Source organism: Crotalus tigris, unplaced genomic scaffold, assembly GCF_016545835.1.
Source record: "Crotalus tigris isolate CLP2741 ecotype Arizona unplaced genomic scaffold, ASM1654583v1 scf7180000018371.15429387391:27106975, whole genome shotgun sequence".
NCBI lineage: Eukaryota > Metazoa > Chordata > Lepidosauria > Squamata > Viperidae > Crotalus > Crotalus tigris.
Window position 1 is genome coordinate 12969571 of NW_024096970.1, and position 21709 is coordinate 12991279.

The 21709-nt window shown below is 37.1% G+C and overlaps 1 protein-coding gene across 2 annotated transcripts in view; it reads left to right on the top strand.

The window, feature by feature from the left end:
- LATS2 (large tumor suppressor kinase 2) overlaps positions 1-16958 on the top strand; it is a 55296-nt gene extending 38338 nt beyond the window's left edge. For both annotated transcript variants that reach the window (XM_039351469.1, XM_039351470.1), the window contains 6 exons: positions 4257-4389; positions 5055-6601; positions 7895-8477; positions 10794-10976; positions 11883-11989; positions 13681-16958. In XM_039351469.1, the coding sequence (XP_039207403.1) occupies positions 4257-4389; positions 5055-6601; positions 7895-8477; positions 10794-10976; positions 11883-11989; positions 13681-14175 (3048 nt within the window). In that variant the 3' untranslated portion in view covers positions 14176-16958. The remainder of the gene's footprint in view (positions 1-4256; positions 4390-5054; positions 6602-7894; positions 8478-10793; positions 10977-11882; positions 11990-13680) is intronic.
- Positions 16959-21709: the final 4751 nt, after the last annotated feature.

The window sequence follows — 21709 nt, forward strand, 5'->3', positions numbered from 1 at the left end:
TTCTAGCTTACCAAGGAGTAAGTTGCTGCTGATGTTGATGTTAAACTGATTGGTGTGTAGTTTTCTGGGTCTGTTTTTTTTCCCTTATAAGAAATAATCAATCAGTATAAATTATTGATTGATTATTCCTCTCTATTTTCTGTTCTTTAGTTAATTATGTGTTTGCTGTATTTTCTCAGAAACCTTTTCAAAAAGCCTTTTTATGAGTTTAGGCAGCCATTGTCTACCAGATTATCTTATTCATATGCTTGTTGACGCCCTCAGAAAATTCAAAAAGGTCAGAGAGACAACCATGTTGATGATTCCTTAACAAGCTTTGTCTTCCTATAAACCTGATCATTTTAACTCTAATAACACTTAGCACCAATTTACCCAGAACAGATGTTTCCTGGTTCTTTCTTGGTTCCTGTATAAAAATGAACCACTGCCCGGTGCTGAAGGTCATGTCACATATATTTGCTAAGGGATCAGCATGTTTATGTTTTAGTACTTTAACATCTCTTGGATGGATTCCATCTGAACCAGAGGAATTATTTATTTTTCATTTGCCAGTTCAATTTAAAACATATCTTGTCAGCACAATCTTTCCTCAGATTTCTCTCGTTAAATTATCAGTTCAGATATGGATATTTGCACTAGGATAATATGTGCAGACTACTAAATTACTTTGGGGACATGACTTAGTTATACTGCTCCTTAGATAGGAATCTGCCCTTCTATAATTTCTAGTTTATATGATATTGTGCCTTCTTTCTGAAGTGCAAAGTGATAGCATTTCCCATAGACTTTTATTCTGAGATGACTATATCCCCCTATTTGTCTTCGTGCCACTAAGTTTCTTTTTAACCCTTTGGCTCTGGTCTCCCAAGTACCCCAGTTTCCCTCAATACACACAAACACACACAATTTTGACTCAAAGACTTTTAGCATTCACTTCTGAACACTTAGACTGGATGCCTTTATGCAAATATCTCTGGGATATGTGTTGTCTTCTGTGAGCACTCTGCTTCTTTGATTTCCGTGCTTTATAGTGTGTTTATGTCCTTCTTTTTAATAATCAGACATATTACCTGAATTCTGCAGAGATGATCGATGTTCTCCAGCTCATTTCATTTTCCTGGCTGGGACCTGTTTTAAAATGTTACCTTCTTTTTAAACACAGTCTTAGTTCCACAGTGACTATCAGATTTGATTCTGCCCATGCATTCCTTCACACTCCTCAGGTTTGCCCGAGTAGCTGATTCTGCATATGAGCTATGTAACATTTCAGTTAAATATAGCTTGGCCCTCTCAACTTCCTATTTAGAAACCTGTACTTGGCTTCCAGAATCTCACTTTCTAAAAAAAAAAAAAAATCACAATTACACGGGTCCCACATTATTTACACCAATGTTCATCATGACTGCTGAATCAGCTGCAGAACTATTTACCAAGCTGAAGTGAAATATGTAGTTTTGCTCCATCATATAGCATGACTTTTACAAATCTTTTTCTCTGTCAAATTGTCAAATTGCCATGAAATCTGAGAAGCACATCCTTGACAAAAGAGAATATCTATTCATCACCAAGGAATGGAGAGCTTCTAATATTCTTTCTCCCTTTGGAATGATAGTTTTCATGCAAAAAAGGCAAAAACCTGTTACCCTGCTAATGAAATGATATTGTCTTATCCCTGCAGGCCTTATTCTCAGCCTCTGAATATTTCCATTTCTCCACATCAGTTTTCCTAAGAAAAAAATCAATCCAGAAAACATTATCCAAGTGTGTTCTAGATAGTAAGTCTAAGCATGCTTATATAAGGTCAAAAAAGTATTCAAGATTCCATACAAATGCAACCATCTTCTGCTATATAGCCTCATCTTTTTCTAGCTGACCTGTGAAAATGAGGCAGCTGCTTTAATGTGTTGACTCATTAAAGGAGCCATACTTTTTTTGTAGGCTTGCGTAGAAGCATGAAAAAAATGGCTACTTTAATGAGAAATAGGTGTGTTCGCATGAAGTTTGAAGCAATTTGTTCAGATTATTTGCAAAGTGTTCTCTGCACTAAGGGATAGGTCCATATCTCTGCTAGCTATCTTCCTTCCATGCACTATTGCTAAAATCACCTGTCTGCCTAACCTCTTATTATAATAATTTATCACTTAGATGGAGGTATGTACTCTCTTAGTCTCCCCCTCATGTCCTGAGAACTGTGCTCCATCAATGCTCCTCTAATTTCTTAGCCTCACCCTCAGGTTTTTCTTTTAAACGCCATATAAATGTTCAGTTTCATTTACCTACTCAGGATTGTGTCTCCTAGGACTGGCATAGTATTTATAGAACTGAATAGCTGCTGGCCCATACCCAACTAGCTAAATAAATCCCTTCAGCTACTACCTTGTGCTCAATGGAGGTCTATTGTAATGAAGTTGATCCAATTTTCCCATATGTGTTTTTGTACAGTATTTTTCCATATTTGTCTTTTTATTGCCTTAATGAATGTAACAGGTATAATTTTTTAAATGTAATCATGGATATATCCTGTGGAAGCAGGGCCCCTGAGTATACTACTATAAAACCTTAATAAATTGCCCAGAAATAGAAATTACCATGTGTTCTGGGAAATAATATTGTCTTCCTTGAGCTTCCAGTGGGCAAGAGACTTAACAGCATGAATAATCACAATGAACTTTCCTTAAAAGGCTAATTCCCATTTCTTTTGAAGAAGCCCTTTCTTCTGCCTCTCCCTTGAAGAACTCTGGATCTCCTTCCGGCATCTATCACCCATCCTTCTTGTGAATGGAAAAGCACATTGTTTATATTTGTATTAAGTATGGGACTCTTAGCAGTTTTCTTCTGTCCACATCTTGACATGCCTGTTGTCTTCTTCAGACATACCAAGTTGGAAAGGATTCTTGTCTGTTTTTGAGAAGAGGAGGAATCTTTCCATAACTTCTTTCACAATCTTTACTTATGATTATAAATATACTCTGGCAACCAGCTCCTTTTTTTCCCTCTCAATGAAAAATGTTGCTGGGCAGTCTTATAAAACAACTGGAGCCCTATCCGCTGCCAATGTGAGTGGGGAAGTAAGCCAACACAGAGGCTAAAACAGGGGAAGCTCTCCACTGCTATTCCAGCCTTGATTAAATAGTATTTAAGTAAAGAGTACATGGAAATACGGTAACTGCTGGCTATTAAACAATATTTATTTTCTCCCAGTGGGGGTGGTTACTGTAGTCCCTGCTTAATAACCATTCATTCAGCCAGTATTCAAAGTTACGACGGCAGTGAATGACTGGTAGTTACAATTGGTCCCTGAAGTTATGGCCACTGCAATGCCCCATGGTCATGTGATCATAATTCGGGCACTTGGCAGCCTACTGCATTTATGACAACAGCATGCATTTCAACTCCCCCTCCCACCTGTCTCTCCCCATCTCTATTCTTTTGGCCATTCTGTACTCCCCCACCTATTTTGTTCTCTATTTTAAAAGGATATAAAGATATAAAATATAAAGAATATAAAAGAATATGAAGTCTCAGAAGCATGCTATCTGTGGCATATTGTAAGAAGAGCTGCTGCAGGGTGTTATTGCAGAACTGAATATTTTTTTAAAATATTTGGAGCATTCTAGCTAAATGCCAAAACATAGTTCATTTGAGTTTGTGTCTTGAGTTGCTAGGCTTCATAATGTGGTGAGCGTTCTCAGCCAACTAGTTCTAGGAAGCTTTGTCCTACACCTAAGTGATAAAATATGTGAGTTTCCAGACATTTCAAAATATCTCATTGATTTACCTTTTAGTTGAATAGTCAGTTAATTGGGTTGTGCATTTTGAAACTTGAAACTGAACAAAAACCTTACAACAACCAGACAACAGTGGTTGTGTTTTTAAAATGGAATGTGAATTACTTCTGCTACCAATGTTTATAAAAAGATGGTGCAGAAAGGAATGCCTCTTTAAGATAAAGTTTTCTGTGAAGTCTGTATATAGAGTGTAGTGGTTCAGATGCTGGATTAAGACCAGGGAGACCCAGGGTTGGGTCTTCTCTCAACCACAGAAGTTCATTGGGGGACTTTGGACTATTCTAAACCCAACTTGCCCCATAAAATAGTTGTTGGAAAATCTGAAGGAGGGCAATCTTGAACTTTTACTTTAAAGGCCAGATATATTCAGATATAATGCATCAATAAAATGCATCATTTTGTCTTACTTACATTAAATACTTCCAGATCATTTACAGATCTCTTGTGTATGTGTTTAATTTTGTCTAGGAGATGGCTATCAGAGCTCTCAAACAGACCGGGAGTAGAAGCATTGAAGCAGCTTTGGAATATATTAGCAAGATGGGATACTTAGACCCTAGAAATGAACAAATAGTCCGTGTAATTAAACAGACTTCTTCAGGTAAGCAAGTTTGTTTAGTCTTCTACATGTGTTTCTCAACTATTTCAAGGTGGATCTCCCTCTGTGTGTATACAAGATTAAGATTTCAGCTCTTCTAACTTTGCTAAATGTAGCTCCACAGTATAAGAGAGGAGGAAGAGAGATTGTGGTCCTAGGGAAATCTCTACATAAAGTTCCATGACTGGATCATATGATAATCTCTCATGTAATTGAGTGGAATTCTTGCAGGAACTCCATTGCATTTAGTGTTAAAGGATTTGAGACAGAACTTACAAGGAAAAACTAGATGTAAGAATTCTATGCTGTTTTCACTGCAAAAAGAAAAAGAATAACATAGCCTATGCACTTCACTATTTTTCTTTCCCCATTCTTTTCAATGGGCAGCAATACAAATGTGCTTATAAAGAAACTTCAAGAACATTTTACTTTCTCCAAAATTGATTTCATGCACAATGAAAAGTAAACTTGACTGGGAACCAGTGTTTAAACAGTGGACACAGTGAATAACTGTTTTAAATCTGACATGGTTACACAACACTCTTTTCCTCCCTCTGTCTCTCCCTCCCTCTCTTCCTCCCCCCCCCGTATGTTTGAAAGAAAGAACAGCATTTATTCATATATCTATCTTTCTGATGTTAATCCATCCGTTGTATTATTCTCCACAGGAAAAAGTATAATGCCAAGCAGTGTAAGCCGAAGGCCAAGTTTTGAAGGATCCACTGAATCTTTTTCACCTTATCACCAGATAACCAACCCAGCCTATGAAGGCACTGGCTTTGGTGCTGAATCTGCTAATGTGCTCAGTGATGTTCCCAGGCCATATATGGACTACTTACTTTCTGCTTCTCAGTCTGCGACCATGAATGCTCCTGTACAAAGGCCACCATGCTTAAGCTCCCACAACGCTCCTGGAAGTCTTCAGCAGAAAGCCTACCCTACTAACATGGATTCCTCAGTCATCAGCTATCCAGTGGCTGGTCATAGTAACCAAGCTTTGCAGCTGCAGAGTAGCCATGGCTCAAATAGTCCACATTATAGCAGACAGCCTGTGATGGTGCAGAGTGAGGGTCTTGGATATGGAATTCAGCGGAGCCATTCTTTTCAAAATAAAATGCAGCAAGAAGGAGTGTATCCAAGTCTTCCTAATAAAGCAGCTGTTGCATCTAACAATTCTGGCCATGGGTTCCAGCAGGCACAGGCTGGTCTATATATGCCACATTCCCATCACAAACAGCCAATCCCAAATTCTCATCCAATTCATGTAATCACTAGAGGTGCTCCATTTAGTAATGAATTTTCAGATAGCCCACCCCAGGGTCTTTTAACCCCATCTAGAAATAGCCTGAATATGGACCTGTATGATCTGAATAACTCTCAGATTCAGCAGTGGCAAACAACCTCTTCCTCCTCTTCCTCCTCTTCATCCCGTCGTGATTCACTACAAAGCCAAGCATTGGAAGCATCTCCACGGCAACATGTACCTTTCAGGCCAGATGCCTGTGTCCCCAGTAGAACCAATTCTTTTAATAACCACCAGCCACAAATGCCCGTAACTATGAGGCAAACTGCTTCAGGCAAAACTGAGGCCTCCATTCCTTCTCCAAATACCATCACGGCTGTCACAGCTACTCATATTCTCCAACCAGTGAAGAGCACAAGAGTGATGAGGCCTGAACCTCAGACAGCTGTAGGTCCTGCACATCCTGCGTGGTTACCTGCACAGTCTTCAGCATTAGAGAGCTTAGGAATGATGGAGCAACACCCCCTTCCTGTTGGAGGAGCAAATGCCTATCAGTTAGATGTTGATTATAACAGTCAGGAACTCAGGTGTCCTCCACCACCATATCCCAAACATTTGCTGCTACCCAATAGTTCAGAACAGTTTGATATTAACTGCTTACGTCCAGGAATGGAACAAACCATTCGGGGAGTCCCAAGCTCATCAAGCAACAAAACTGAGGAAAACGGAGAAAGGAATGAAAAAACCAAGACAGCTAAAGCAGAAAAAGTGGGCAAGGATAAAAAGCAAATACAGACCTCCCCCGTCCCAGTGAGGAAGAATGGCAAAGATGAAGAGAAGAGAGAATCCCGAATCAAGAGCTACTCACCATTTGCCTTTAAATTCTACATGGAGCAGCATGTGGAAAATGTTATAAAGACCTATCAGCAGAAAATGAATCGTCGGCTGCAGCTAGAGCAGGAAATGGCCAAGGTGATTTATTTTTGTGGGTGTCTGTATTTGATTTTGTAAAACTTGTTATGTTAGGACCTTCCAGGTACACATAAATCACATATAACAGTGCTGTATCTAAAGCAAAGTAAGTTTATATATCTTTCTTTTTTCTACATACAGCATCATTTCATCTAAAACCAAAAAGACATCATTTTTCTCTTTCCGTTAACGTGTGAATACATACTAGATATAAAGTTTTCCTCCAGCCATGGTTAAGTGCTATTCTGGTGACAGCCTGGACAAGCCCCTGCCATTTTCTTGGCAAGATTGTGGAACTGGTTTTCCATTGTCTGTTTCTAAAGTGACTAGACCAAGGTCACCCAAGGCGGAACCAGAACTCACAGTCTCCTGGTTTCTAGCCTGATGCTCTAACCACTACACCAAACTGGTTCTCTTACATATATGACCTTAGACAGTAAATTCTCAGAATTATATATATTTAATCCAACCATTTTTTATGTGTGTCAACAGTGTCATGAAATGAATATGATTCTGAACACATTGGGAAAAACTCATTGTGCTAAATATACTCCTCCCTTGATATTTATTTTTATTTATTTAGAAAATTTATATTGCTGCCTACTCACACATGGCGACTCAAGGTGGCTTACACAGATATAAAAACACCCTATAAAAAGAAGAAAAATAACAAGAAGAAAAATAATAAAATAATAACCCCCCCACCCCTCTACCCCAGCGACAACACACATTCAAACTAGCCATTTAATGGGCTCTATCCTGCTCTCGGTTCCACAGGCCCGCTGGCAGAACCAGGTCTTCAGTTCCCTCCGAAAGAGTGTTAGAGTGGGGGCCAGTCTAATCTCTGGGGGAATGATGTTCCAGAGGGAGGGAGTCATCACGGATAAGGCCCTTCTTCCTACCAGGTGCATCTCCTTAGAGGACGGGACCCGCTATCTAATGTTATCCATTAGGTCTTTTTCTGCAGACTTTGGGTTGTGTAGGCAGATGCAGAGGAAGCCTGTCTACTTTTAAAAATTTTGATTATCTGTAATCAAACAGATAAAGGTAGTAAACCGGAACATTATCTGTGCTGTATTTAAATATTTAGAGCCTCCATTCCCAACCTGATGCCCTCCAATTAGGGAAAAACTATCTTAGAACCTGAGAATGGAACAAAAAAGGTGATTGGGTGAAAATTAGAATTATAACACAACTAACATACTTGTGTAAGTTTTTAATAATTGTTGCAATGATACTGATTATTTTGCTTCTTTTTCCCCTTCTCTTCTCCATCTTCTGATTTTGATTAAGGCTGGTCTTTGTGAAGCAGAGCAAGAGCAGATGAGAAAAATTCTCTACCAAAAAGAATCAAACTATAACAGGCTTAAAAGAGCTAAAATGGATAAATCAATGTTTGTAAAAATCAAGACTCTGGGCATTGGTGCTTTTGGTGAAGTCTGCCTTGCTTGTAAAGTAGATACTCATGCTCTGTATGCTATGAAAACATTGAGGAAGAAAGACGTGCTTAACCGTAACCAAGTGGCTCATGTCAAAGCAGAAAGGGATATTCTTGCAGAAGCAGACAATGAATGGGTGGTCAAGCTCTACTACTCCTTCCAAGATAAGGACAGCCTGTACTTTGTGATGGACTACATCCCAGGAGGAGACATGATGAGCCTGTTGATCCGAATGGAAGTCTTCCCAGAAAAGCTAGCTCGGTTTTACATTGCTGAACTAACTTTAGCCATAGAAAGTGTCCACAAAATGGGATTTATCCACAGGGACATCAAACCTGATAATATCCTGATTGATCTTGATGGACACATCAAACTGACTGACTTTGGCCTCTGCACTGGATTCAGGTGGACACATAACTCAAAATACTATCAGAAAGGTAGGGTGCTTATATGGTTTTAAAAAGGAATAACTAATAATGCTAGGCTTTGACATTTTGGTTACTAAAATGTAACTTTGCAGAGTATAAGAACCATATTTCTGTTTGGCAGATTTATAATCTAATTGTTTTTCACGAAAAAGATGAGGGATTGGGTGCAGGGTTTTATAGTAGAAGTATTATGTTTTTTTATTGATCCTTGGATAGGCTGAGGTGCAACACAGCGACTCTCTTTAATTTGACATCTTCCCTGGAAGGCAAAGCTAGCTGAGAATTCTTAGAGTTATGGTCTGAATTCAAATGGAGACTGCCAGATTGGGGAAGGCTGCAGTAGAAGAATATATGACACAGCTGTTTATAAAAAACATTCCTGCAGAATATTCAGAAATACAGTAGAAATTAGGGTTTATTTGTTGTAAGAATGTATATCTTACTTGTTAAGTAAATTCTTTGACTGGTTTGCAAAACATTGAAAATATTGTATCAATATTTTAAAAAGAACCACGTAAAAGATCTCAAAAGACATAAGAAAGACAATACCTTGTGGTGTTTTGGGAAGCAATTTTAAGTAGAGATAGCAAGGAAAATACCTTGAAGAAGCAGGAAACTTTTGGCAAGGTTTTACTAAGATTGAAGAGTAGAGGAAAAAGAGGGTGGAAGGCAGACTAAGCAGGAATTTTTTAATTATTTTTTATTTTTCCAAACTCTCCCCCATACATATACTGTGATATTTATCAGATGTTAACATACATTCTTTTTACATTCATATATAAGATACTTTTAATAAAATGAAATAAATACATACACATGACTTTTGGTGTTGCTCGCCCATTTCCCCTTTCACTGTATCCACACTCCTTCTTCTCTACCTTCTTTCTCCCTTTCTTCTCTTCCCTACTTCCCTCTTCTTCGACTCCTCTTCTCTTTCCTTCACCACTCTCCTCCCCTTTCTCCCACTTCTCCTCTTCTCCTCCAACCTTCCTTCTCCTCTCCTTTACTCTTTTCTCTCTCCTCTCCTTTCTTTCCTCTCATCCCTCTTCAGATACAATTCAGGGGTAATGTCCGAGCAACTCCTCTCTCCAAATTTCCCTATCTGTATTATATACAATAAGATTAATTTTCTCTTACATTAATACTTCTATTTATCTAATCTTCTCGGTATATACTTCTATAAATATTTATACAACCTCCAGTTATTCAATACTGTGTCACCTGGGTCTCCCTCAGACTAAGCAGGAATTTAAAGACAAGAATAAAACATTTATGTTGGGCTAGGAACAGACACAAAATCAGTATGGGTAGTCCTCAACCTATAACCATTCATTTAGTGACCATTTGAAGTTACAATAGCACTGAAAAAAAGTTTTTTACACTTATGCCTGTTTGTCATGAGATCAGAATTTGGATGCTTGGCAACTGGCATGTATTTATGAGGGTTGCAGTGTGCTGAGAACATGGGATCACTTTTTGCAACCTTCTGACAAGCACAATCAATGGGGAAGCCAGATTCACTTAACAACCATGTTACCAATTTAACAACTGCAGTGATTCACTTAACAACTGTGGCAAGAAAGGTTGTAAAATGGGGCAAAATTTACTTAGCAACTGTCTTGCTTAGCAATGAACATTTTGGCTTAATTGTGGTCGTAAATTGACTACCTGAATACAGACTAAGGAACAAGGGAACTAAGTTGTTAGATAATTTACCTTTTCTATTTTAGAAGCAGTATTCTGAGTAGAAATAAGAGAAGCAAGGTGTTCAAATCAAATCTTTATTTATTTATTTATTAGAATTATATGCCATCTATCTCCCTCTACAAAATGACTCCAGCCTTTGAGCCACAAAACTCAGCAATAAAATATATAGACTTATAATTATTAGTAACACTTTTAAAAAATGCAGTATAAAATGACATAAAATATATATTATATAACTGCCATACAAATAGCAATAGTGATCACTAAAATTGTTGCTAAATTTCAACCGTAAGTTCAAACCGCAGGTGTACTTTGCCTTTAACATAAATCACTATTTCTGGACATACTTGATGTCCCAGAGATTATTTTCAATAAAAGGTTGAAAAGCTGAGATTTCTTATGGTTCCTAACAGTTGTGGAACACTCTTTTTAATAAATTAGCCAAAGAAAAATGTTAAAATAAATTGTAACAAAAATGAATTATATTCTTCATATCTAGAATATTGTATTGCAATTCAGTTTGAATAAGGTCAGCTTTTGTTTTGTAACTTGGGAATGTTCGTATGGATCTTTGATTATAATCTGCTTTTTTTGGTTTTGTTTTTCTTCTTTTGAAAGGGAGTCACATCAGGCAGGATAGCATGGAGCCAAGTGATCTCTGGGATGATGTGTCTAATTGTAGATGCGGAGACAGGTTAAAGACCTTGGAGCACAGAGCTAAAAAGCAACATCAGAGATGCTTAGCCCATTCCTTAGTTGGGACGCCCAACTATATTGCGCCAGAGGTTCTTCTACGTAAAGGTAGATGACTTTATCTTTGTTTTATATATATATATTAGAAAGACACTCTTTGAGCTTTGCTTTTGTCTTTTGTGCTATTTAATATCACCTTAACTCCAATTGTCAATTTATTTATTAAACTGTTATTTACCTTGTGAAAATATGAATATGCCATCTGTGTCTAGATAAACTCTTAAACCTGTAAGATGTTCGATTTTTATTATAATAAAGATAGAATTACAGAAAATCCATAACTGACTTTTAGATATAGATAATTTCCATGTCAGTTATATATAAAACAGACTTGGGCAGAACCATTTTTACAACAAATATTGGTTGAAACAGATAACTTAACATTCAGGATAGATAAAATTTTATGAAGAATACAATACTTTACCTGTTTTCTTAGCTTTACAAGTTCAATGAATAAAATAAGCTGAATATTCTTGAATGTACATTTTGCTTTCCTTAGTGCGTTCTAAATGAACCATTTCAGTTATTTCAGTTTTTACATTAAAAGCTTTAAGAATCCTGCATATAATGGGATATACATTATTGCAGAGTTCCCCACCTTTCTAGCTTTGCGGACAGGTGGGAGGGGAGGGGATGGTTCTGCACAAGCAGCCAACAAGTGTGTGTGTATGCGCAGCTCCATTTGCATGAGCAGCGGGGACACACACACACCACTTGTGCAAATGGAGTGTGGGCACACATGCTCGCCCACTACTTGCGCAAGTGGGGATACATGCATACTTACCCACTGCTTCTGTAGCCCAGTTCCAAATGGCTCACAGTCCATTAGTAGGCTGCGGCCTGGGGATTGGGGACCCCTGCATTATGGGGGTAGCGGTGATGGTGATGATGATGATCTTTAAACCTAACACGAAACAATGAAAATACTATATATTTTTTCTGCTTACCTTTCAGGATATACTCAGCTTTGTGATTGGTGGAGTGTTGGCGTAATTCTCTTTGAGATGTTAGTGGGGCAGCCTCCATTTTTGGCATCTACTCCTACAGAAACTCAGCTAAAGGTATATTCACTGATTGTTACATTTATTTATATTTAATGTGTGTGTTCGCTCGCAAAGGATAACACTACCATACATTAAAATCATCTCAGAAAAAAACAGTAGACCAATAGACCATGTCATTACCATAGGACACAAACCAAATAAAGCCCTCCAAAGTAAATCAAGTATATCAACAGACCAGTAGCCCAAGAAAAAAAATAGGGGTCATCTACAACATAGAATGTAAGGATTGTAACAGCCACCATGTAGGTCAGATAGACAGAAGACTAGAAGAATGTATCCATGAACACCAGTAAAGCAATCAGAAGACACAATGAAAACTCCTTAATCTCTCAGTACACACACAGACTCAACTATGGCTTCAGCCTGGAAACTCTGAGTATCCCAGACCAAGCTAAATCCAAAACTGCAATGGAATTCAGACAAATCAGCCATCAGTAGATTCATAGATATAAACCAAATTTACACACCATTCAAAGCAGACAATAAAAAGCTAAAAAGGAAACAAAAAGACCAGAATACAACTCCCTAGCAGCCAATATTCGGATAAATAGGGATTAACACCAGGCAAGAAAAAGTAAATAATACCCCAATCAAGGTACCACTAACGAAAAAACTGCATCCCACCAACACTGGCAGGGCAAGCTACTTTATATAAATAGGGAGCAAACATAATAGCACTGAAGATGTTTTCTAGTTGGATAATGAAACAGCCATTTGTCAAAAATGGTATAGGGTTTCCTGCCTGAGCAAGGGGTTGGATTCGATGACCTCCAAGGTCCTTTCCAACTTTATTATTATTATTATTATTATTATTATTATTATTATTGTTGTTGTTGTTGTTGTTGTTGTTGTTGTTGTTGTTGTTGTTATATGTTCTTTCCTATTGATTATTATATAATTGTGCTGTCCAGGGACAAAGTTAAAACTGTTCTTTTTTCACACAAACTGTTAACCTGTTAACCTGTTAACTCTAAATAGGATTTACTGTTATTGAATACTTAATTAAAATAGCTTCATATGTGAGTTAATATATATCTATATTGGCAATCAAACTCTTTTGATTTTTACATTGTATATATATAATACACAGATAGGGTGCTACATCCCCGTCTTTGTCCTTCTAGAACTGGATCATCTTATTTGTTGGGATATGATTTGTTTAGATAGGCATATCACTTAAGTGGTCTCTTTATGTAGAATGTAAAACAATTTAAGGGGTTTTTTTGGTTGTGTGGGGATTACTAGAATTATCTGTGCATTAATTATAAATCCTTTTAGTTCCTTCTGATCATTTGGTAGGGTATATTCAGCAGTGATATGGGTCACTTTGCAACAGTGCTAGTTGTAGTTTACTAAATATTTACTATTCTCCTTGGTTTGGAGACTACAAAACTTCAACATGATTATGATGAAAGAAGTGAGTCAGCTGGGGACTGTGCTAAATATGCAATTAAATTGCTTCCCAGAATCCCTTTATAGAATAAGATTCTTTTTACCGTGATCTGCTTACCTATTTAATTTGCTCTCTTTGTAAGTGAAATGATACATACAAAATAAAGCAAAAGGCAGAATTGTCATTGAGTAGAGTTATACAACTGTGATGCGTGGCAGTGTTATTTTGCATGTGGATGTTTTGCACTTCATGCAGATTGATATTCAACATTAACTATATATTTCTGGTTTTTTAGGTGATAAACTGGGAGAATACTCTGCACATTCCCTCTCAAATCAAGCTCAGCCCTGAAGCAAGCGATCTTATCACAAAACTTTGTTGCTCTGCTGAAGAAAGACTTGGAAGAAACGGAGCAGACGATATCAAGGCTCACACTTTCTTTGACTCCATAGACTTCTCCACTGACATCCGCAGACAGCCAGCTCCTTATGTTCCAAAGATAAGCCATCCAATGGACACTTCCAATTTTGATCCAGTTGAGGAAGATGGGCCTTGGGATGACACCAGTGAAGACAGTGCCAGGGCATGGGACCCTCAGGCCTCATCTAATGGCAAACATACAGAACATGCCTTCTATGAGTTCACTTTCCGAAGATTTTTTGATGACAACGGTTACCCATTCAGATATCCAAAGCCTTCTGGGCTAGATATAAGCCAGTCTAAGAATCCTGATATAGAAAACAAAGATGGGCTGGATCAGAATGGAGCCTGTCAACCTGTATATGTGTAAATGATTGTATAGAATCCTAAAAAAAAACTTTATTCATAAATTTAGGGTCTTATATAGTTCTTAGTTGGGATCTGTTCCAGTTCAGGATCGTGCAAGTCTGGGGAAAGAAAGACTTGAAAAGAAGGTTCTAAATGCTAGTTGTTTCATATTTTAGGCCATATAGAACTGTAAATAGCTTTGTTGATGAGTGCACTTAAAATCCAGATTTTCAGTCTAGTTCCTAAGGCCTGGTGTGTTACATTCTTAACTAACTTTTTCTTATCTGCTGTTGCATTTACATGCTTCTACAGCACTGTGCTATTTTTTTTTATTTTAAGTGAGCAAAGAGCACTTACTTTTGTTTATAGCAGGGTTTTTTTTCCTACTAAATTATAGGAATTAACTTTGACAAATCATGCTGCTGTTCTTCTTTTCTCATTTGTTAAGAATTGGATCCATCGCACTTATGTCACATTTTAGGAAAACGCATAAGATTGAAGAACATATTATTAAAAGTGTCTGTGCAATAATATTTAGTAAGAGGAAAAAATGTATTGCGTCTAATGTCCTAAATTTACCAGTGCCATTTTTGTATTCAGAGCCTAACCTTTATGTGTATTTTTCCACATTTCAAAATTCTGACACAATTGTTCAAGCTGCTTTATTTCCCTTTTGAAAAATATGTTGGAATTTAGTATAATCGTAGTCTGAGCAAGTGGCAGTCAGTATGTGATATCAATGATTGGTGTGTGGAGAGTGCTGCATGGCTTGTGTTATTTTGTTTTTCTGTTTGAAACGACCTTTCTCTTGCCATTCACAGGCAGGTCCTGTGCATCTATTTTTACTGAAGATCTTTAGACCTTCAATAGGTGTGCTGATAAAGTATTGTGTGGATGGTTTTTCTATTATGATTGTGTGCTATCTATTATATGTTCTCTAAGACAAATGGCAAAAGTCTAATTCACGTAGGGATTGATGGTGTGTATAGGGGGAAGGAAAGTTTGGTTTAATCAGTTGTCTAATTTCATAAGATACTTTGCCTCCTATAAAAGGATAAATATCAAAACATAGCTTTCAAGATCACTTTGTGATCAAAATCTATGGCCCATCTACCTAACACAATGCACAGTACTCAGTGTGTTTGTAAGTTGCCATATAGTATTCATGAATATTATCTTTTAGTATCTGTATGCAGAAATATATAATGAGAATGTTCAATTCTCTGTGCCTTAAAGTTGAATCAGGAGCCTTATATTCTTTTTAAAAATTATAGGACTCTTCTAAGCTATAATGCTAAGTGACAATGAATTTCTGGAATGTATTGGACATATAAAGTTGATTTATTGATTCAGATGATTAGGTATAGTGTACTGTCTCCAGGCAATGCAGGGTAATCTAGCAAGCTGTTTCTTTAAAACAGAAGTTTTCCAAGCCCTGTTGCCTGAGACTCTTATTGGATATGCTGGAGATTGAAAATGGGACTCTTATGTACAAGGCATATACTTCATCAACAGGTTGTAGTCCTCCTTAAGATGCAATTATTCATTATTGTGATTACATTTTATGGTGGAAAATCAAAGTGTGTAGCTTCCCTTAGTGATTTAGGAAAGGGTAAAGAACTTTTTTCCTTCAGATGTTGCTGGACTATAATTCCCATGCCATCAGTTCCCTAGCATAGTCTATAGTGAAGAATGTTGGGTTTTAATGAGTTCCAGCATCTGATTTAAGCATCTCTGAGATCATATGAATATTAACACATTTGGGGCGTGTTTTTTTGTTTATCTGATGATTTCAAGATCATGAAACCACATACATGATAAAAGCATGTAGTTTTATTTTGTTAAAATCTGCAGGTAAGCACTATATCATCCATATAAAGAAAATCAGAGATGGTACAATCACATAATGATTTATCTACACTACATGAAGGCAACAATGCTGATACTTCCAAGGCTGCTTGGAACTGTGAATGATTATGACCTGTTTAAGTGGAAAGATTTATCTTAACCAAGTATATACAGAACAGAATCTATTTAGGTGGCAGCCATAGTTGTCTTAAGTGAAGTATTGAAATATTGGTCTTGATTATACCTGGTCCATTATATTGTTATGTATTATGATAGATCAAACTAATCTTTCATCTCTATCAAAATACAAACATACATTTAAGATATTTTTTAAATTGTTTAAATACACATTTTATTAGCTATGTTAACATAAAGAATATTCAGAGTGATAATGGAATACTAAAGATAATTAAGCCATAAATATCTTCATTTATATTCTATATATACCTAAATAGATTTTTCTTTCAAATCTTTAATTCAGATTAGTTTAACAGTCCTATTTTAAATGACTGATTGCAATAACACTTGAGGGCAATATTCCACTGTGTGTTTGCTTATTTTATGTTTTTAAATCTAACACTTCAGTTTTTCCTATGTTACTCCATATGTTATTTCTTAATATTTTAATCTATCATATCCTACCCATTGTCTAGATACTATCTAAAACAACATCTTTAAATCCATCAGAGTAAACTAAGCAAAATGATTGTGTATTTGTTTACATTTGTATGAAAGGAGTGTTCTGAGATATGCAGTGCTTGTGTTGTGGTGGTTTATGAAAGATTCAGTATTACTACTTTTTATATAATGCCATTTTTATATTTACATCTATCTGTCATCCTTTTATGTGGTAGGTTCTTCCTCAGGAACTCAGTTTAACTGTTATTTATTTATCATTGGCCTTTTGAAAGCTTCTGCTGGCACAATTTATTATTAAAAAAATGAATCAAACTCCAAGATGTCTCTTTTATGTTCTTATGGACTATGAAATGTTTGAAGATAAACTGAAGATAAGCGTGGACTCGGTACAGGTAGTCCTCACTCACTTAACAACCTTGATTGGAACTGGCAACTCTGCCACTAAGCAACATGGTCATTAAGTGAAATGTCATGTGACTGCTCTGCTTATTGGTAGCAGTTCCAGGTAAGTGTAAGGTAAAGCTGTCTTAAGTATTGAAATGTTGGTATTGATTATACCTGGTCCATTATATTGTTATGTATTATGATAGATCAAACTAATCCTTTATCTCTATAAAAATACAAACATATGTTTAAGATATTTTTAAATTGTTTAAAATAGACATTTTATTAGCTATATTAACATAAAGAATGCTCAATATGATAATGGAATACTTAAGTATTTAAGCATAAGGTAAAGGACTGTCTCCACTTGAATTCTACCCATCCACCTATCTCACCCCCATTTTTTCCTTTTTGGCTGCCTTCAATGAAAGAACCTGGCTGTCACATGAAAAAGGATCTGGCCAGTGCATGAAAGAAGGTCCCAGCTGGTAGAGTAGTAGCATGTGATGCAGCGGGTGTGGTGACACTGGCCAGGGCTGGGCAGCTGCTGGCAGCAGATAGGCAGCCACAAGCTCATAAATGCAAGTGAACCTGAATTTTGTTCAGATGAATGCAGGGCACACTACAATAGATGAAACTTTGATGGCCTCTTGTAAGTCCCTTCATTCAGCACCTTCATAACTTCAAACGGTTGCTGAACAAGTGTTTGTTCAAAGTGAGAACTACCTGTATAGCCTAATCACAATGAGTCAGAAACCAGGAATGCAGACTGCTCAGGAAAAGCCAGGGTGGTAGCAAGAGGTCAGAAGAAGCCACTGAGGTTGAGAATCAAGAAACTGGAGAATGAGTAAAAGAAGCATCAACAACAATGAGGCTTTAGAATTGTTTCATAACAAAACTTGGGGGCTTTAAGTTACTTGTTCCTTTTGCCCTGGTATGTTAGCTGTAACGGTGAGAAATTGGCCAGCTGTAGCTACAGTTTGAATATATTTTCTATTTCTGATCCTGGACAGAAGAAGGGAAAGTGTTCTGTAGCATGGGATGTCCAATAAGATTCTCCTGATCACTGAGACATCATTACTGTCACACTTGTTAAATAGTTCAGTGATGATGAAAAATAGGAGAGAGCAGCCAATCCATGAGATTACAGTGGTTAATGTGTTACATTTTTGATACACAGTTAGCAAAATCTGGAAATATCCCTTTACCGATTTATTTAAATAGACTAGTAATGATATCAAATATAGGTTTTAACAAATACTATTTTCATAGGTAATCCTGTTAAGTTGAGTATATTCCAAGTTGGTATCAGCCACAGTGAAGTTTGAAAAAAAATTATAACTTCTTCGGGCAAACGGAAAAAGAGGAGAAACTTAAAGAGTTTTCATTAACATTTCAGAAATAAGAATAGGAGTCACAATTCTATTAAGCATTTTAGATATCATTTTAGTTGGAATAAGAAGGCTAGTAATGGTTAAAGCACCTCATATTAAAGTCTCTGGAGTTAAATTTTAAAAAATAACATTAACAGTATACATTCTATATTGCTAACATGCTCATGAATCCAGACAATTTTGGCTTAGATAGCAAACCATAGTTTATTTCAGTGTATGAACCCATCAATTATTTAATTCTAGAATACTTAGAACAGTAACAAGGTAGATTTTTCAGAATTTTGTGACAAATTAGTCTCCTACAGTTTTTTTTTTTTGCCTGCACTTCAGTTCCCTAGCTGTTTCATAACATTACAATGAACAGCCGCTGGCTTGGATCCTGTAAGTTTGTGGAGAGAAAATTACTAGTCTCCCTTTCTCTCTGCAGCCCCACTTGATTCAGGAAGGGGCCTGAATCTCTGGGAATGCTTTTTCAAAGGGCACAGAAGGCTGTGGGGAGGGATGGGTGGGAAAGTTTCCTTCCATAAACATTCTTAAATCATCTTAGAATCCAAGCCATTGTTCTGTACAAAGCAAAACCTGCCATTAATGAAAACATTTTGAAAAATGCAGTGATATTGGCAGATAATCAAACATGTCATTCCAAACATATTTTCCCCAAATACATTTTTTATTGAGATGATAGTAAATTTAGAAAGTCATATGACATAAATTACTTCCACTTGTTATCTTCCCAACCAATTTGTTAATGAAACTTGAGCAAGAAATAATATATATGTACTCAATGTTAGAGCAAAGAGAGTTCTGAATATATTAATAAATGATATTAACATTTCAAACAATGTGTTCCCATTACAATTATGCCAAATCCCTAAGGAATCTCAAGGCTGAATAGATAAAGTATATTTAAAGATATTTAACCAAACTGGTAAAGCACTGCAATGCTACAGTGCTGCAGCTCCAGGAACTCTTAGAGCCGTGATGGTGAACCTTTTAGAGTCCGAGTGCCCAAACTGCAACGCAAAACCCACTTATGCATCATTGAGTGCCGGGTGGGTGTGGCCCATTGGGTGTGGCCCATTGGGTGGGTGTGGCCCATTGGGTGGGTGTGGCTGCAGTGGTAATGGCAGACTGGGTGAGACTAAAAAGTTCAATCAATCAATTCCAACTTTGCAAGATCTTTTTTTTCCCGCCTGAAGTTGAAATTGACTAAACCTTTTTTTTTTTTTTTGCACATGGTGGCAGAGGCCTAAAGCAAAAAGGTTTTATAAAACCCAGCTGAAGGCCTAGGACTGGGCGACTGCGTGCGTACCCACAGAGAGGGCTCTGAGTGCTGTTTAGCTTAACCATGTTACACTTTCTTAGAGGAAATGGATTATTTAGATTATTTAGATATTTACCAGTCTGGCTTCAGACAGACGTTTGGCATGGGAAATGACCTTAGTTACCTTGATAGATGATCTTACCAGGAAAGAAGCAAGAGGAATGTTTGATATTCAAGGATCTCTCAGACTTTTGATAGTGTTGACTCGGGAATGAGGATGGTTGAGATGGAAGGCCCTATTCAGCATTGCCTCCAATTCTATTACTTGGGGTATCAGTAGATGGTTTTGGAAGACCTCTCAATTCCTCAGTATTGTTCTGTTTCTGGATCCAGCAAAAGTCCATTATCTTTAACGTTATCAAATTGTTCTATGGACTGAGAAAATTCACACATGAGTCTGGAGTCAGGTTCCAACAATACTTTGATTATATTCAGTTCTACTTCTTTCTCCAATGTCAGGGTTACACATCTCCAGGCTGTAGAGGGATATGGACAAGACTGAATTGTTGCTGAGTCTTAAGTTTAGAATTCAGGTGATTTGTCTGTTCTGGATGGAGTCATACTGTTGCATAAAGGAAAACATTTACAACTTCAGGTATTGTCTTGGAGCCGGCATTGTTGCTGGACAATATAATAGTAACTGTAGCAAGGAGGGGCGATTTATCAGAGTAGTGTCAGTACTATACCTTGAGTAGCAAGAAACATAACAGTCTTCAAGGGAAGCAAGGGAGTGGAAACGATTTTAAATTGTGTAATTTGAATTCCTGCAGAATAATTAATGGCAACATATATACATACCTAGCAAAACCAGAATGCAGTGAGTTTTATAGTCAGGGTTTTCCATCTGTGACTTAAGCTTTCCACTCTCCACAAAACAAAGCCCTTGTGGGCATTAAACAATGAAGCAATGGTGCTTCCCTTCAGTCTGGATGCAGTATTTGCTGATTCTATAACATTTGGAGGTCTAGCAGGCTAATAAGTTTGTGTTAGGAACTATAGGTGAGATTTATGACAAATAAAACTGAGATGTACATTATACCTGTTATGGTTACAAAGGGCCCCCTAGTGGTAAAGAAGACTTGTGTTTCAAGTAGTCTTATATAGACATTACTCAACTTACGAACTTTCAAATTTTGAATTTTCATTAATATAAACGAGCCTGTCTGCAACCCCAACCTAAAAGGTTCTAGGAGTGGGAGAAGGAAGTGGCACATCAGAAACTAACCCTTTCCCGCCTTCCTCTTGCACTGTTCACTGTTTGTATACTGTAAAATAAGAGCTGTATATTATGCATGTTTTTATGCTGTCATGGTTCCGACAGATGAAACCCTTCAAAAGAACTTTGAGGCACTGTTTTCCTTAAAGAATCTTCTATTTGGGAAACAAAGTATCAGCACTACATAGTTGAACCCGAAAACTAAATTCCCCTCCCCTGGATACAAAATAACAAAGTACAATTCCCACCCCCAATAACCAGTCATAAATTATATTCCCCAATTAGCTTGAAGTGGGGGCTTTCTCCCCAGCTCTCCAGCCTGCTAAAACATTATCGGCTCTGGACCCATTTTGTCCTTGGATTTCCACAGCAGAGTTATTATTATGACTAACTGAACTCTCTTTCCAATTCCAATCCCCTCTCCCAGCACCAACTAATTCTAAAAGCATAGAGAAAATGGCTGCATTTTCATCTGTTGTTAAAGCAAGAACATCCGATGTTAGTAGCGTTGATATATGCTTGTTAGACTTGCAAATGGACTTATGAACTCTCAGAACGTAGCCCATTTGTAAGAATACTGTTGGTACTGTATCAACGTTTCTTAATCTGGTGTCTTCCAGGAAAGTTGAATAATTCCTTTAACCCATAGCCAGCAAAGCATGCCAGCTAAGGATTATGGGAACTGAAGCTGCACACACCTGGTGGTGTGCACCAGATAGAGAAAAACTATGTAATGGTTCAATTTTTTTGA